General features: G+C 40.2%; 1 protein-coding gene across 5 annotated transcripts in view; it reads left to right on the top strand.

Annotated features, from left to right (window-relative positions):
• The window catches only part of GBF1 (golgi brefeldin A resistant guanine nucleotide exchange factor 1), a 98633-nt gene that overhangs the window by 49907 nt on the left and 31439 nt on the right, over positions 1-17287 (top strand). For 2 of the 5 annotated variants that reach the window (XM_077183133.1, XM_054637209.2), the window contains exons 4-10: positions 5715-5846; positions 10873-10991; positions 11611-11719; positions 12081-12141; positions 13864-13918; positions 15353-15427; positions 16787-16822. In XM_077183133.1, coding sequence (XP_077039248.1) covers positions 5715-5846; positions 10873-10991; positions 11611-11719; positions 12081-12141; positions 13864-13918; positions 15353-15427; positions 16787-16822 — 587 coding nt within the window. The remainder of the gene's footprint in view (positions 1-5714; positions 5847-10872; positions 10992-11610; positions 11720-12080; positions 12142-13863; positions 13919-15352; positions 15428-16786; positions 16823-17287) is intronic. The other 3 variants (XM_054637211.2, XM_054637207.2, XM_054637205.2) reach the window with 2 other exon arrangements.

Genomic DNA, 17287 nt, shown 5'->3' with positions numbered 1-17287 from the left:
TTTATTTGCCTTTTTTTAATGGGATGGTTTTGTTTTGTTGGAGTTTTTAAGTGGATGTTAAGTTTCAGTTACCTGTGAAACTTTTAAGCAGTTTAGCTTACTGAGCTTCAGGCTAAGTAACTTCCACCCATGGGAGAAAAATGCTTCAAGAATGGGTAAAATCTCAAGTCAGTTTTTGTAGAGTCATTGGGGAGTTCAGTTTTCTGGAGTAGAATTAAGTGCCATTACAATTATCATTAACAGTTTAGAGCTTTTGTCTGTTTGTAAAAGCCACAAAACTAGTGGTATATTCCAAAACCTAACAGAGGCTTAGATCAGCTGTATTACCCTATCTCCTTTCCCTCAATCAGCCTTCCTGTAAGGGAGATAAAAAAGTATTCAAGCAGTTCTGAATTTGCTTATTTCTAGCATATGTAAATAATCTTACTGTGAAATGGGCTGGCAAAATCAAGTGGTGCTCTAATGCTTATCCTCTACTATGAAGTAGGAGAAAGGGTTTCATGAAAACAAGGATGGATTAGCATTGAAATTACCCTTATTACTCTTCACACTGGCAAAAGATACACTCATGAGAGAGCAGTTTGGAGATGGGAGGCTTTTACTATATAGTTACTTGATTTTTTTGCCTTTCATCAGAATTAGTCATGTCTTCTTAGAGTTGTTCAGGTCATGGGATGGGAGGAAATAGTCTAGGATTTGAAGCAAGGTCTGCTCCTGATGACCTTCAACCTTACTGTGCTAAATTACCCCTCAGCTCACGTTAAGAGCTGTTCTTATTTTGAAGCAGTCTTTTGATTGCAACCTCTGACCAGTACATGTCAACCATAGCTCAGAAAAAAGTTTGTCAAGATATTTGTCTCTGCTATCTCCTCAGTGCTAAGAAATAAAAACAGAATTAAACAGCTTCAGCTTTTGAAATGACGTCATATCTCGACACTCAGCAGTCTTCATGACTGGTGCTAGAAATTCAAGGTGGAGCAAGTACTCATGTCTGTACTTTTAAGTCCATCCAAATAGAAACCGTGGAACTTTGCCTCCTGTGTACTTCCATACTTCTGCTGATGGCATTTGCTTTCCTTGTGATTGAAGTGAGTAGCTTGTGCTTGTAATACCACTCTAGAACAGAGTACTACAGCTGGGTGAAAAGTACTTTGGGAACAGCGGAGACACAGCTGGAGTTTACAGTGAAGTTTTGGCTGAAGATACTTTAGCAAGTTCCTGCTTATGAAAAAATGCCCAGGAAATTTTAATGGTCAGTGAGAGCAGCTGAATTTGAAGCACAGCATCAGATGAAACTCCTTATAACTAATGGCACACACTGGTGGTATTGTCAGTGCTTCTGCTTCACTGGTAGGGAAATATAATAAGTAATTCCATAGAAGACAGTGTTTTAGTTGAGTTTATGTTGCCCTAACTAAAGGATGTGAAGAGTCAAATGCTCAGTATGCATTATGTCATGCTTCCCCAAAATAAAAATCTCAGTTCTGAGGGGTGCTTGAGATCTTGGCACTGTGGAACAATCATTTGTTAAAGTCATGTTTAATGAAAGGGAGATAAACACATGAAGCTGGAGTGTGACAAATGAAAGCATTTGTGCCATTGTAATGAAATTAGGCAAACAGAACAGCCTTGACATCTCTGGGTTCCCCTTGTCAAACTGCATTTGTAATTCCAGCTTTGCATTCATGTGTGGCTGTGAATGGCACTGTTTCTCTCTTGGTTTGGTGGGTTGGGGCCCCTGAATGACCACTTTAATTCACAGGGCATTAGCTTTGAAGAGTATATTTTACAGACATCCATAGAAAAGGATTGTAGTTAATTCATACTTCTCCTTCATTGGCTGGAATATCCTTGATTTTCAGACTGTGTTAATGTTTATTGTTTGCAAAGCTTTTGTTACCATTTATTATAATGAAGTATTGGTTTCAGAGATGCACAAAGCTTGCTTCCACACATCCCTACGGTATGTATACTGTGTTGCACAATCCCCACGGTATTTATGTGTTTTAGAAACTAGGATGTAAGCTTCTGGCTCCTCAGCTTCTCCTTAGCTGGCAGAATCCTGTTTTCTTTATCTATTAAGAGCTTAGATTAGGATAAGACGATGATACTGTGGGGAACCTGGAGAGAATATTCGGTGGCTTTTGATGACCACTTGTTTATGAAGTTTAGTGGACATTGGCATTATTTTCAGGAAGGAAAACTAGAGCTTTCTCTCATAACAGTAGCTGCACTATACAGACTGTATAGGTGGCAATCTGTTCTCCTTTCAGATCAGAAAATATCTACAAATGTGCTACCAACTGCCCTGTGTTGCAAGGGCTGGTCTAGATATTGCAAGAAAAACAAAATGAGAGCAACTAAGACCCCATTGTAGGGGAGAGATGGTAGAGGATTCTTTTCACTTGAAACACTGCCTGTACCAGGGCTGTGTGGAGCAGAACATACACTCAGGAACAAATGAGTGTGGTTCATTTATAACATAGCTTTTTTGTACTTGTCATCCAGCATTAATTGGCTGTTTTTGTCTGGGGTTAAATGTCAGAGTTGGAGTAAATTTGCTAGCTGGAAGTCAGGGTGTGTCTTTTAGCTCAGGTGCAGAGTGGCATGTGTTCCAGTCAGTCTGGAGAATTTGTTTTTAGAGTGGTGAAAAACATGCTCCTCCTCTGTTTATCAGCTGTAGAGCTGCTGTAGTTGCAGTTTTGCCGGGGCACCTACAACCAGTATGCATATACTGTTCTGTGCCTGTTACCTAGGGACTCTATGTAAAGCAAATTCAAGCTCTGAAGATTTTTAGAGGAACAAGTTACTATAATTCTGTTTGCTAGATTTGTTAACTTCTAAATTAAACAGCTGATAATCACAGGACTAACTCAAAATAACTTCTCATTTCCCAGCAATCCTGCATTTTGACCTAGCTGAAATTAAGCCAATACTTATTTCAGCAGTTAAAATGTTTATGAAAATCCAGAAAGTGTGACCACTCCGTACTTTAGGATGGTTTTAAAAGGCAAGTACCATTTTGCCGTTTTTTCTTGGGACATATTCAGTCTGACTTGCTGATCCAGATTGCAGGGGCTTCTCATCCTTTGAGTGAAACGACAAAATGTTTTTGGTGTTTGTTGAGCGAACTGAGAATAAAGAGCATGTCATGTAGGCCAGAATGGCAGTGTTTGCAGAAAGTGGTTTTGAGGATGACCCAGGAAGCACTTGCTGAGACTTCAATTTTCTGTGGCATGAACTGATTGAGCCCTAAGGCAAGAGTCCGGAAAGCTGGATTTCTACTCTGTTACAGTGTTACCTTGGTCTTTCTCTCACCTTTAGAAAAGAGAATGTCTGTTCATTGTGCAGCTCAGTTTACAAGCAGGGAGCATGGTGCTGCATGCTCAAAGCATTGCTGTTGTCTGGGCTCGCCTCGCTGGAGAGGTGCGTGGGATCCAGCTCAGACAGCCTTTCTGAAGGCTGGGCGTCAAAGGCCAACAGCTGCTGCATAAGAGGAGCCCAGGTCATGTGGTTTGGGTTGCAGTTGCCTGTCCTCGGGACAAATGATGTTGAAATAACTTGTCATAAACAATTTTTTCTTGTTCATTTACTCTGATTCGGAACACATAGCCGATCCTGATAAGAGTCATTCAGGAGTGAAGAGTTGAATTGCCAGAGAAAGCAGCTTATGTGAGCATTTTAGATCAGGAATGTGCCAACAGTGTGCTAACAATAAGAAAACTCGTCTGAGAGGGACCTGCTCCTGCACTTCAGGAGAAAAAGGACACCAGAGGTCTGATGCAGTTTGTTTGCTGAAGTGCCAGAATGGCTGGATGGGAGTGCTGAAATGGGAGTTAGGTGCTTAAACATGAATTAGTTGATTAAATATCATTATAGACATGTGTGTCTAAGTGCAAATAATCCATGGGAAGAATGAAGGAAAGCACTGTGGTCTCAGAGGAATTGTGTCCTCATTAAAATTGCCAGCCTGAAGAGTAGGCTTTTTGATACATTACTTAAGATACTCTTTCCCATCTTCTCCATTTCCATGCACTGCTTTAAGCTAGCTGAGCATTACTGAGTGTTGTGCTGATGCTGGTCTCCACTTGCTTCTCTGAAATTTTGTTGAAAGGACCTGTGTGAAAAGAATGGGAAGTGCTTTCCAGCTGGTTCCCAAAGCAGACCAGGCTCTTCATTTAATTCTCAGTAATGTTTTAATATAATTTTTTTCTGGCTTTGAGTAGATTTCAAAGGAAGGCTGCTTTAAGGAGTCCCTTGTGAAATTTTGTTCTCTTTGTGGATAGTTATTCAGTGTTTCCTCTTGTAATACCCTTGGCTGAAGTCATGCTTGCAGGTTTGGTGGGTTTTCGGATGGGTTTTTTGTTTGGTTGTTTTTTTCCCCCAGAGCTGAAACTGGTTACTTAAGTAGAGAACCATCCTGTGTTTTCTAGTTAAAACACTGAGAAATGTCTCTTGCTAGAAAATTGGTAGAGAGAAAAGCAGAAGCTTGTTGAAGGATTCAGGAATTGCAGTCTTTTTTTCTCCCTGCCTCAAAGAAGCTCATATGACAGATAAGTTCAATATTTGATTATTTTATTAAGGGTATAAATGCCAGTGATCCTGTGACACTATTAGCCATTAGACTTGTTAACTTTTATTAGGAATAAAAAGTATGTTTCAGCAAGTTGAGCCAAGTGTTGTACTTAAATACTTCCAGTCTCAAAATTATTCAAGTTACTTCTAATGCATTCCTCTGTGCCTATGTACTAGATGTCTTGTGGTTGCCTTCACCTGTTTTTAATGCTTTTTCTCCTAAATCTCCCTCAGGGCTCCTCTTATCTTGATTCCTTCTGCTTTATTTGGTTGGGCTTGGTTTTTGTTTTGTTTTGGGTTTTTGTTTGTTTTTCTTGGTCAATTTTCCTAGTTCTGGTTATTCTCTTCTGTATTTCTTTTCCATTCCCAAAGCGTCTCTTGATCATCTTGGAAAGTTCAGGAAGCTTGTTAGTTGTTTTTTCTCCAGCTCAATAGCTCAGTGCCTTCTTGTACTGCAGCTTTAGAGTGGGTCCTTGCTGGCCAAAAAGCAAGTAGAGGAGTGCCCTTTTTAATTGTTTGGTTGAGAGGCTTATACAGCTACTTTGAGAGCAAGACAGAAGAGTTTTTAAGTTAGGGTATCTTGTGAGGTTTTCCTGTCTTTGCCAAGCAAACATTTAGTATTGTAGTAATGCAGTTTGTATTCAGGCAAGGAGCTGCAAGAGGTCCAATGAACCTGGTTGTACATTTGTACTTTGCATGTGATTAGTGTGGAGTTTTATCTGTAATAGGATGTTACAGGGGTGGCAGAAGGTGGGACAGAGTCTATAGAGTTCAAGGCTTCACACAGTTCCAAGAGTAATAGGAAAATGAAGCTACATCTGCCAATGAGTTAAAGCATAAATTTAGGCAGCAGTGGCCTCTGTGGCGTTTACAGAGTGTTTCTACAATCAGATTTTAGAAGGCTCCAGAAAGCTGTTTTGAAGATCGCAAGAAAGTGATCTTTACAAAGCATTGCATTTAAAATATACACATATACCTATGTGTGTGTTTGTGTGCGTGTGACCTTCCCACCAGCCTTCTGAAACTAACCTAGAGCAGGCTTTTTTCCCTCTGTGATGAAAAATGTGTATTCTTAAAGAGAAAATGAATCCTAATAAATCAAGTCTAATTGTCTTTTTAAAATTATTTTTATTTTACAGAGCTATCTGAAATTGAACCGAATGTCTTTCTTCGGCCTTTTCTGGAAGTAATCCGTTCTGAAGACACTACAGGCCCCATAACTGGGTTGGCACTCACCTCTGTGAATAAGTTCCTCTCATATGCACTAATAGGTATGTTATGTGACTTGGTGGGATTTACCAAAATGCCAGCCAAATGCATCTCTGTGAGCTGTGTCTTTGGCCAGGATACATGCTTGCAGTCTTAATATGGAGATTAGGGAAATAAGAAAATTGTCATTAACACTGGGGAAATCAGCATCTGCAGTTTCTTAATATCTTACTGGCTGATCTTTCATGCTCCTACAGCTGTGTCTGGAGACAGAGCCAAAGCCTCTGCTCTGCCCTGACTGCTGTGTGTGCTTAGGGCCTGCTGCAGGACTGTGCTGGTCACCAGCTGCTTTGTAATGTCCTCCAAGCAAAAGGGCTAGGGAGGGAAGAATACCAGCTTAGATTACAGTGTTGTAACATGTAGAAACACAGTAGGATTTATTTAGTTTTGTGGACTAATATTTCTGCTCTAGAGTGAGGATGATTTTTTGCCCGGTCCCAGACCTTGTCCAGTGGTGTGCCAGTACTCTTCACTTTCCACAATTGTCATGGCAGAGACTGTATTGCTGCTGATCAAACTTTCAAATTTGCACATTTTTCTTTGTATCTGTGAAGGACTAATAATGTGCATGTGGTCAGTTCCCGTGGCTCAGCTGGCTTGTAACTCATTAGCTGACTTTCTGTCTGCCATCAATGTGTCACCCTGTTGTTAGTGGTACTCGATTTTTCTCTGTAAGTTCTGTTAGTACTTTGTGATCATACCTCTGTGAATTGCAAAACCTGTTATCCGTGTTTGTTTATATATAGTCTCACTTAAGGAAAATAATTTTATTAGTCTTCCTTCCCCCTGAGTTCAGATCTCTCAGTTCTTTTTCTCCTTTACATTGTAAGGGAATACTTTGAATTTTTGGTTGTTTTAAATATTTAGTTCTTTAGAGATAGGCTGAAGGTAGTTAGGGAAAGAAAGGGGCTTTATGTCCATGCAAATCACTTTTGCAGGAAAGACACAAAACTAAAATGAGCAAAAATAGAGACTTGCAGGAAAAAAGATTGAGGTGTTGGATGAAAATCTAGTGTATGAAGACTTCAGTTAGTGAGTAGTGTTTGATATAATTAAGTACAATAATATAACTAGAATGATGCAATAATGACAGAAGTTTCTAGGACAATAAAGAAATTTTAAAAAATAAGCCTGTAAAACCTGTCCCCCTGAAGAATTAAGCAATAATGCAAAATATATGACTTTCAGCATTACAGTTAGGGATGGACTCTTCTTCTGGGCTTTTATGACCTATATCACATGTCCAGGCAATGTCTGCACAGGCAGCTGGCTACAAATGCTTGATTTGAGGCAGAAACAGGAAAAAATGGAGTTTAGAATTTATAGCCTTTCTCTAGCTACCTGTTGTTTAGAATATTAATTGGGTCACTCCAACAGGAGTGCATCCCTGTACCTGTTGGTGATTGTGTGTCTTTGTAGTAGGCAGTGGAAGACTCTCTGCCTGGCTTTTTTTCTGGGGCAGAACCTGTAATCCAAGACCTTCGTTGTTGCTTCAGGTGACATTCAGAGCAGCCTTGTCCTTTGTGCTGCTCCAGATACCAGTTAGGCTGGGATTAATGGTGCTGGCTGAACATCTGGCTAGGTTGTATTGTTAAATAAAAGCTTTTTGGTATTATAATTTCTTTTTGTAATATGAGACTAAAAGTAGTCTAAAGACTGCTTGCCTAAACATAGGAAATGCTTAAAACTATTCTTAATGTACAAATCTGTCTCAAACTATACAGAGCAAGAGAGAAGAAAGCTGGCATAACCATGGTAGGCAAGTTGCAGTGTGGCAGATATTATAGTGTGTTTTGGGGCTGCATAATGACAGGTAAAGCCAGCACTTCTTTAAAAAGTGACAGTAGCAATGTCTGTTCTCTGAGTGGCTGGTTTTTGCTGTTCACACTGGGTTGAAAACTAGGGTGCAGTGAAAGGGCCAAACTCCTCTGATAAATATCTTTGTTTAAAATGGCTTTCTTTTCCCATTTTCAAAGTATTTCATTGCTAATCCTTGTGCAGTCTTATTGGTTTTTTATTCTTTCACATGTCAGGTGGTTATCTGTCTCCTTTTTAGGCCAGTATTTCTCAGGGGTATGTTTTAAAACCAGTTAGAAAAGAATAATTCCTGAGTAGAGTTTAAGACTTCTGATCTCTGGTAGTTTGAATTGCAAATTCACTAATGATATAGTGTGCAATCACAGCTCAGTTAGATAAAATCACTCGATATTCACCATGTGTGTATTTTAGCTGGAATAGTTAGCATTACAGTGATCATCTTCTGCTCTAAGTACTTCTTCTACAAGACTTTTAGTTGATAAATTACACAATAACTTTTAAAGTACTAGAAAACTGTGTGGTAATACTAAACTCCTATTGATTTGTATCCCTCAGATTAGTTATTTCCTTGCTCAGCAGTTTTGCAGTAGCTAGTGAGCTGTCAGCCTGCTGGATGAGCTTAAACCTTAGCTATAGGAAGACTAGTGGCTAAATTTCAGAATTAGGTTTTTCTGTATTTCTCTCAGAAAAAGTACGTGCTCTTTTTATTGTCCACAGCAACTTTTGACTCCATTTCTAAAGTTAGTTTTCCCTGATGTTCCTGGAAACTATATATCTGTAAGGAAGTAGCTGTTGCTCAGCTTCCAGTGAGAGGACTTGCTGTTTAAGTAGTTTAAGGCTTGTTCTCCCCTCCACCTTTTCTGTCTCCTTGGTGATTTATTTTAGTTCTATTAAAGGTGTTACTGAGCAGGCTTCTGGCTTTCCTGAATTCCCTCTGGTTCAGAGCCTGGATTTTCTGATTTCTCTTTGTTCTTTTGCCCACCTGTTGTAAGACTGCACCTGGTATGAATTGTGTGTATCTAGATGGGGTGTCTAGATCTTTGCATTGTAGATGGCAATTTTCAAACTGTTATTGTTGCTCGCTCAAACTTCTTGTTAGTGATTCTGAGCAGGCATCGATACATCTTTCTGTACTGTTTTCTCACAAGGGAACAAAGATTTTTGTCTGTATATTGTTTCTGCAAAGTAGAAGTATCTGTGCTTTTAATTGAACTCAAGAGGCTTTATAAATTGACCTGAATTTGTAGTGCTGTTCCAGGGAGCCAGAACTGAAGTAGTCAGGCGTGATGTGTGCTGGGAGAGAGGCGTTGAAGGTAGGGGCTAGAACAGTGAAGCAGTACTCACAGATCTGTTAAAGAAGGATGTGCACAACTTGCTTGCATTTTCTTTTCACACAGACTGTTTATCCATAACTATGATTAAATAGATCTCTAAGACCAGAGTAACTCACATCTCCTGGAAAAGGTGACAATGAAGTGAAATCTCTGTGTGCTGCCTGTGGGAGACTTTTCTGCAGCAAGTTGCTTTTTTGTCTTGATTCCCACTGGGCTGCTTTCCACTGTGGTTGTTGAGGTTGGTTAACAGTAATGCTCATATAGGTGCTGGCATTGTAACACCACTGGTCTTTGCCTAATTTAATTAAGACAATTCAGAATGAGCCTACATCACCTTTGGTGATCTATGCTATTACTTCCATGAGTAAGAGTGCATGACTCACCAACCTATGACTGATTTTATTGCCTCTGGTAGAAGAGTAGTAGCTTCTCGCTGGATTATAAGCCGTTATTGAAGGTGTGCAGAGGACTGCTTTTGGCAGCCAGACTTCTTACCTAATGCTTCCAGTTTTGTATCCTGTTGTGTGCTGCTGCTAAACTGAGTGAAAAGCGACCGACTGGTTTTAGAACAGCCTTCTTAAAAGCTCAGTGAAGTTTGTTTGGCAAACTAGGAGAGGAACTCGCTCTAAACTGTGCAAGATTTCTCTGTGTGTGTGAACAATGTCAAAAGTAAACCAGCTCTGTTCTGAAAAGGTATGTGCAAGAGATGGCAATGGCAAAGTGCTGCTCCTATGCTGATTTATGTGATTCTAAAGTACACTGGTGCCATTTCACTTTTATGCAACTATAAGAAATTTCTTACCCTGCAGCCACTCAGGATAGGAGTATGGTAGAGGGCTGCTGTCTCTGGACCACAATAAGGGCAGCTTTCTTTAACACCAAGGGCTTATAGTCCTTCCTAGATATGAATGTTACTGGAGTCAAAGAGGGAATCTGCAAAGCTTCTCTGCAAAGCTTAAAAGGTCTTGCTTGGTTCCTCTGTCAGCATCATTGTTGCTGGACTTCAGGAGGCCCCATTGCCAATTAATGAGGTATTAAGCAATGTTTAGGTTGTCTCCTTTCTTTCCTAATGACTGTTTAGGTAGAAGGGTATCAAGATTCTTGCCCAGTGCCGTATTGTCTAAGTGAGAATGAAATCAAAGCCAGAGGCAGCTTTTCTGAAGCCACTGTAATGTAGCATGAGATACAGTTACTGGCAACAATCTCATCCTAAACATTCTCTCAACTGCACCATTGTTTGTAGCTGCAAAAGACTGAAATGGAGAGAAGGAGCCTTGATGAATGATTGGAGTGGGAGGCCTGCAACTCTGATATCGAAACTGTGATTGTGTCTGTCTGCTGTTTTCTCTGGGGAAAGCTGCTGGTCTGTTCCTTCCCAGCTCTCGTTCCTTGAGAGGGATGTAGAACAAGAGACAATTTTCCCTTCTCAATTTAGTGGAACCTGTTTGGCATTTTCTTCTCATGAGAGTAAATTTTAGGTCCCCTATATTTAAGAGCTATTTTTTCTTTATTCCCAAGGAGAACCTGAATGCATTTAATAGCTGATTGTGCTGTATTGTAGGGAACAGGACACAGTCTTAGAAGTTAACTTCTAAAACATAGAGAACCGGTAACAACAGAATCGTAATTATTTTCTTTGTTAAGTTATATTTTTTTTGCAAATGTAAGTAGATTCTTGATACATCTTTCTGAAAGCTCCTAGTTATAAAGCCTTTCTATTAATGGGAGGTGAGTTATGTTCTTGTCAGGTCAACTCAGTGCAAGTCACATAAAATGAGAAAGCTGAATACACAATATCTCTATGTAGATGTCTCCCCACAGAGGTGGTAGACTGTAGATGGCTGTTCTGTGACACATCTCTTACTCTGTTACTCAGATCCCAGCCATGAGGGCACAGCAGAGGGGATGGAGAACATGGCAGATGCTGTCACCCATGCTCGATTTGTGGGCACAGATCATGCAAGCGATGAGGTTGTCTTGATGAAAATCCTACAGGTAAGATGAGAGAAATGGTAATTACCATAATGGTTGCTGCCTGTTGTGGAACATATCCTGTTACATAGAGATGAAGAGGAGGAAGCAATGTTTTGACTCTGCAGGAGCTTAGTGACAGACTTTATTTTTAAACAAATGGCTCATATACCTGTAGTAAAAGCTTTCCAAATGAAAATAGTTAAAAGCCTAAAATAAATTATTTTAAAATTATGGGCTTGATAATGTGGTAGTGTTGGTAATCCTACCTTCTGCATGGTCTGTGTTGGGGGAGTTAATTAAGAATATGGAGCTCTCAGACTTATTTTTGAGAAAAGTTTTTTGTAGAGTCAAAACTATGGACTGTAAACCTCTTTGGTCTGTGTACTTCTGAGCAGATAACTAGCTCCTGAATTTAAATATTGGGTAGCATGCAGTGTATCAGACCCCTTTTAGAAGTGGGTCAGATAATTCTTGTCTCATAATTGGCTTCTTGAGCACAGTGTTCAGTTTGAAATTACTCCAGGAGAAGCCTCCTTAGGTTTTCTGCTCATGACAGTCTTTCTTGAGGAAACCAGCCTCCTCTTGGGAATGCGTGCAAGTATCATTGCAGAGTGGTACATGTGGGTGCTGTTCTTCGCAGGTGTTGAGGACGTTGCTGCTCACCCCAGTGGGAGCCCACCTCACCAATGAGTCGGTGTGTGAGATCATGCAGTCCTGCTTCCGCATATGCTTCGAAATGAGGCTCAGTGGTAGGTTTGCTCATCCTTCTGCCATCAAGAAACTGATCAGGTTTCCTCAGCATTAACTAGTTCTGTTGTAGAGCATGCATCCATGGAAAGCTGCTGAGCTTTATATTATTGTGTCTTCCTACAACTTCATGGAAGATTTGTTGGGTGTTCGCTGTATGAGTTTGAACTGCTCTGTTCCCCAGCTGTGTAGCGCCACCGTGTGATGCCGCGTCCGTTTGCAGTAACGCCGGGTTGGAGCTGGTTTTAATAAATTTGCCGTAATCTCTGTAAACAAGACTCGGAGGGGAGTCTGCTTGAAGAAGCCTCTTGATAATATCACACTGAGTAATGACACCTGTGTTATTTGTTTTTGTCTTCGCAGAGTTATTGAGAAAATCTGCAGAGCACACTCTGGTCGACATGGTGCAGCTGCTCTTCACAAGGTAAACCTGCTTGTGTTTGCCTCAGCATTGCCGAGATGGCCCTCTAAGGACAGAAAGATTCCACACTTCCACTTAAGGACCCTCAGAAAAATCATCCAAAATGGTCATTATTTAGAGGTGGAAGGGGATGAAGGATTTGGCACTTTTCTCTAGGGCCGACCCTGTCAGACTGCAGGGAGACAGAGGTAGGGATGGTTGCCTGGTTTAGGGTGTCCTTTGAGGAGAGATGGACAGCCAAGTAATGAAGAGCTTTAGGATAGAGAGCCAGTTTCAGGACAGAGAATGCAAACTTCACTGGAAAAAAGGTGCTCTAAAAAAATATAGCTCTCTTTAGCAGAGAGAACAGAAATGGTGTTGAATACCCACACACTGATTTTTAGCTGAGAGCTTTGACCTCACACATCAAAGAACATTTAAAACACTTGAAATGTGTGTCTTGGACAAATGTTCTTCCCTTTTCAGCACCCTTCAGGTAATTAAGATGACTTCTTTAAAACTCAAGTAAGTTAATTAACTTCAAAACTGTTTCTCCAAATAGTGAAGTAATCATAGACTTTCCCTGGGTATTGTAAAAAGGAAATTTTTACAGGTACATATATACTTCTAGTAGAAAAATATTTTGGTGAAACTGACAGCTTATGAAACACAGTTGCATCATATTTTTTTTCCCATTGTCACACAGTTCCAATGAGATCTCAGTTTTCTTCTCCTCTGTATGTCCTGCATCGTGCACTAGATGAATGTTGGGCAAAGGAGAATCAGTCTCCTCAAAGAGGAGAAACCACATTACTTTTTCTCCAAATGCATATGTGAATTTTACTTTGTGCTTTTTCATTACTTGCTCTGTAATCGTCTCCTCTGTCCTTCTTGATAAGGCTCAGAGACACCATCACCATCTGTGCCTGTGGACATTGGGATAGAGTTGCAAAGCAGAGGCAGCAACTGCAGGGGTGATTTGGCCGTCTTGCTTTCCCGAAAATGAAACAGCCAAAGCTGTGCTCTTAAGACTTTTACATCCTCATCAAGTAAAGACAGAACTGTAGTAAAGAAACAGTAAAGAAGAGAGAGCAGGGTGTGTGGAATTGTAGAGCTGTACATGCTGTCGTTTGGTAGCACAGGTGAGAGCAGCCTACCTCATTCTGAGATGAGAACTGCTTATCTCCAAAGATTCGGCTTAATGTACATCTGCTGCCCTCCACAGTTGTGTTTATATGATGCTGAACAGAGGATAACTGCTGGGGTTTCTACAAATTCAAAGAGAAGAATTGCCATGACTAGTAATAAATAACATGTACACTGCAAGAGTCCTGGTGTGGATGACACTGATTCAGCAGCGGTTTCTAGCAGCATCACAGAAACCTGTTTTGAACAAATGTAAATAGTCCACTGCTGAAAACATACAATGAAGGAAAATAAATGGTCTTTACATGGCAGGAAAATCAATATAGAACAACAGCCATTAGCAGTAATAGTGTGCAAAGCACCTCTCATCTATACTTGTGTGAGTTCTTTCCCTTGGCAGATTTTGGCAGGAAAAGAAATTAGTAGAGTCTCTTTGTGAAGAAAACCTAATATGGGTTTCTTCACAAAGAGGCTTGTATACCTGTGGTAAACCTGTGGGAGTTAGTATTTGCAGCATAACTGGAAAGACCAGCCTGTTTCTTTCCCCTTCTTGTTAATCCATATAAGCTTATGTATTTTGGCTTGCTCTTTGTATTTCAGGTTGCCTCAGTTTAAAGAAGAGCCTAAAAGCTACATGGGAACGAACATGAAGAAGGTAAGACCCAGCACTGTGTTGACTGTTCTGCTCCTGTCTTTGGCTTGCGCTCATTTCTATTTTGTTTGTTTTCACACTTGTATTTCTTCGTTTCCACAAGTCCCAGTTCACTGAAAGAGCATGTTTAACTGCATAAATGGACATAGGTTCATTAATTCTATGGGATTAAGTCCAGATAGTCCAGTGACAAGTCTTTTTAATGATACTGCTGCCTAAGTGAGACAGTGTGGATTCTGGGAACAGCCATCAGTGCTGTGGGCTAGAAAACCCCAGCAAGTTTTGGGACCTGATGGTGTCATTGTCTGGTTATCTGCTGTCTTCTGCTCTCTCTCCAGCTTCTTTTAATCATTCTTCATTCACTACAGGTCCAATACTGAGCTCTTGGGATATATTTTTGTCCAGTTCCTCCTGTGTGGAAGGGAAACTTTTTGAGGCTGGTGAAACAGCATGAAAGCATGAAATTGGCTTTTGTAGAAAAAAATTTGGTGGCTTATAGAAGGGACAGCATTCTGTGGTGAGCACCTTAGTTCACATGATCAGTGCCATCTCTATTAGCAGCTAAATCAAAATAGATTTTTCTTTATCTCCCTTTTCCTAAATGTACAGTTTTTGGAGGGTAGAAGTTCTGGCTTTGTTCAACACCACCATCTTGATAAATACAGTGAAGTTTTTAGTAGCTGGAATCTGTATTTCAAATAACATTATGTGACCTTATATGATTATTAATGTAGTAATTTCTTATTGAGGAGAGGACCTATTGAGGAACTCCATATATACTTCTATATTCTTTATATTCCATATGAAGAATGTCAGTAAAGTTTGTCTGATTCTGCTGTTGAGAGCAACAGGATGGGCAAAAGTGCTAGAGAAGAAATAACCACCTTTCAACTTAACACTGAATATACAGTTTATAGCTTCCACTCTGTTTGTATTTTGGTAAGTTGAGAAAAGGGACAGCATAGGGTAAGCGTACATTTCAGAGCCATTATAGAACTGTTTTGAGAGACTGAAGGCTTGGTTGTAGGAGTCTGAAACCTAATAAGGCTTAGGGCTTTACTTCTTGTATGATAAACCAATGAGTGCTTGTTTCCCTTGCTGTGGAAAAGTCACAGGGTTTGTGATGATGGTAGGCTGGTGCACAGAAAGCTAAAAGAGATCAAGCTCATGTCCTGCAGGAGCCAGGGTTTGTTGGTCTGTGTACAGGTGTGAAGGGAGGGTGACTGAATTGAGGAAGGCTGCCCTTCCCAAGTGATGGCTGCTCTCATCTCGGTTAAGAGATGCTCTGTCTTGTGTCTGCTCTGTGCAGTTAGCCTGTACTGTCTCTTTGCTGTGCATGCCAGGAGTGTGCCCTGCAGCCTTGCTCTCTGCCAGGTTATTCTTCTCTTTGGGTTTATTTTGCTTTGTTTAAACCATGCATTTGCCTATCTTTCACAGATTTCTTCAGGTCTCCTCAACAAACTGGAGCTAAGTAGTGGGGAACAGCCCAAAGCCCTGAACCAGTTAGAGAGGGTATTGATCTTTAAGAACCTGAAGGTTGCTCTCTCCCTTCTCCCCTCTTACATTACTCCCCTCTTCCTTCTCTTGTAAACACCACCTGAGAGAATAGTTATGTTGTGTGCAGCAAATCTCCCTCCACTCATTTGATACAGCATGGCTTTTGGAGACAGTGCATGCCGTGGTTGCTTTGCAGTGTTGTGGCTGCAGATGGGGCAGGCTTGGGAGGCTAGACCCTTGTTTTACTGCAGCATTCACTGTCTTGGTGAGTGCCACCTCAGACACCTCAGACACCATCACAGCATCCTCTGGAGGAAGGGAGTGGGAGGGCCTGGGTAAGACTTCACAGTGAAAACTTGAAAAAAGGAAACTTAAAAAGTGTAGATTTGTCTCTGAAGTGTTGTGTGTCTTGCCTGTTGATCTTAATTATAGACATAACTCCTCCATATTCCTGAGGAGTCTTTTGACCCAGCATGCCTTAACATTTTTTTTAGTGAAGGTGAATCTCTGAGCTTTGTTACTTGGTACAGGGCCACAGAGTTCAATGCTTTCTGAAGTTTTTTTTTGAAGGAGATTGCTGTGTATTTTCAACATCTTTTGTTCATGTTTCTACTGAAAATATGTGTCCCAGCACAGTATATGCTAATGGGGGATCAGTGGGGCCAAACTGATTTACAAAATGTGTTAGTCCCTGCTAATTCCCCTAGAAAATACTTCTAAGAAATACTGTAGGCATGCAGATTATTTGGTTTGGATCAAGCATAGTAGCCCTGAAAAACTAACTTAGAACAGTTCTCAGTTTTCCATGTTGGTTCATAAACTTAATGTAGCTTTAATTTTTGTCTTCTATTAATGTTATTTAGTCCAGACAGAGCTGAACAGAACATTTAGAAATGCCAGTCTTGTCCTGTGTCTAAGACAAAAATAGTTGTATGAACGTGATAGTTTGAAAGGCTCAAGTCTTGCAGATTTATGCAGAGTTATACAGAAAAAAAAAGACAAGAAATGTTTCCCTTTGCAGTAGAAAGCATTCTAGGTAAACATTGGGTTCTGCTGTGGGAGTGAGGAGGAACATAAATCTCAGTCTTCACAGATTTTTGGGATGGCTTTTGTTCATAGTTGCCTAAGATGCATAAATGCATTCACCAAATAACCTTCATTAGTTGTTGCAGTACAGGCAGGTACAAAAATGAGATGACTGGATTGCCTTGGTGTCTCCAGGACTCGGACCGTGGACTGCGTTCTCTCTGCATGCTTCTGTGTCTTGAACGCTACTTGGTGTGCTGACCAGTTCCATGCTGCATTAGAATGAGCTCATGTTTTAGTGTAATCACTTTAATTACTAATCATTGGCCCCTGCCCTTTTCTCTTGAGGCTTACAGTATCTTATGGAAAAACAAACGAGTACAGGTAAGGTGGCTTGTAGAAAAATGAGATCTCGTGGACCCTTTAAAAAGAATCTTGTAGTCTTACATTTTTCTTCACCTTCCTAAAACTTAGCTAGGGTTTTATTTCTAAAACCTCATCTATCAAAGGAACCATTTGGAGTCTTGTATTTTTTTTCTTCTGTAATTTGATGGACATTTCTTTATTCAAAGGTAACACAGAAAAATGTAATTGAATCTGTACAGAATTCCAAGATGAACAAACAGTACCTCTGAGCTCCCTCTCTCATTTCTAAAGAATATTTTTTAAATACCAACACCAAATGGTTTTTACTGTCAAAAAAAAACAAGCTTAATGTAGTCTCAAGGATGTTGATAATTAGAAAACTAATGTTACTCTAATATCACTGAGCATGGAAGAGGGAATGAGAGTTTTTAGATAATTTGTAAAATTCAGGATATGTTAATGGTCTATTAAATGCGATTTAAC

This window comes from Agelaius phoeniceus, chromosome 9 (genome assembly GCF_051311805.1).
Source record: "Agelaius phoeniceus isolate bAgePho1 chromosome 9, bAgePho1.hap1, whole genome shotgun sequence".
Taxonomy (NCBI): domain Eukaryota; kingdom Metazoa; phylum Chordata; class Aves; order Passeriformes; family Icteridae; genus Agelaius; species Agelaius phoeniceus.
The sequence above is the reverse complement of the archived record's forward strand: the minus strand, read 5'-3'. Positions and strand labels throughout refer to the sequence as shown.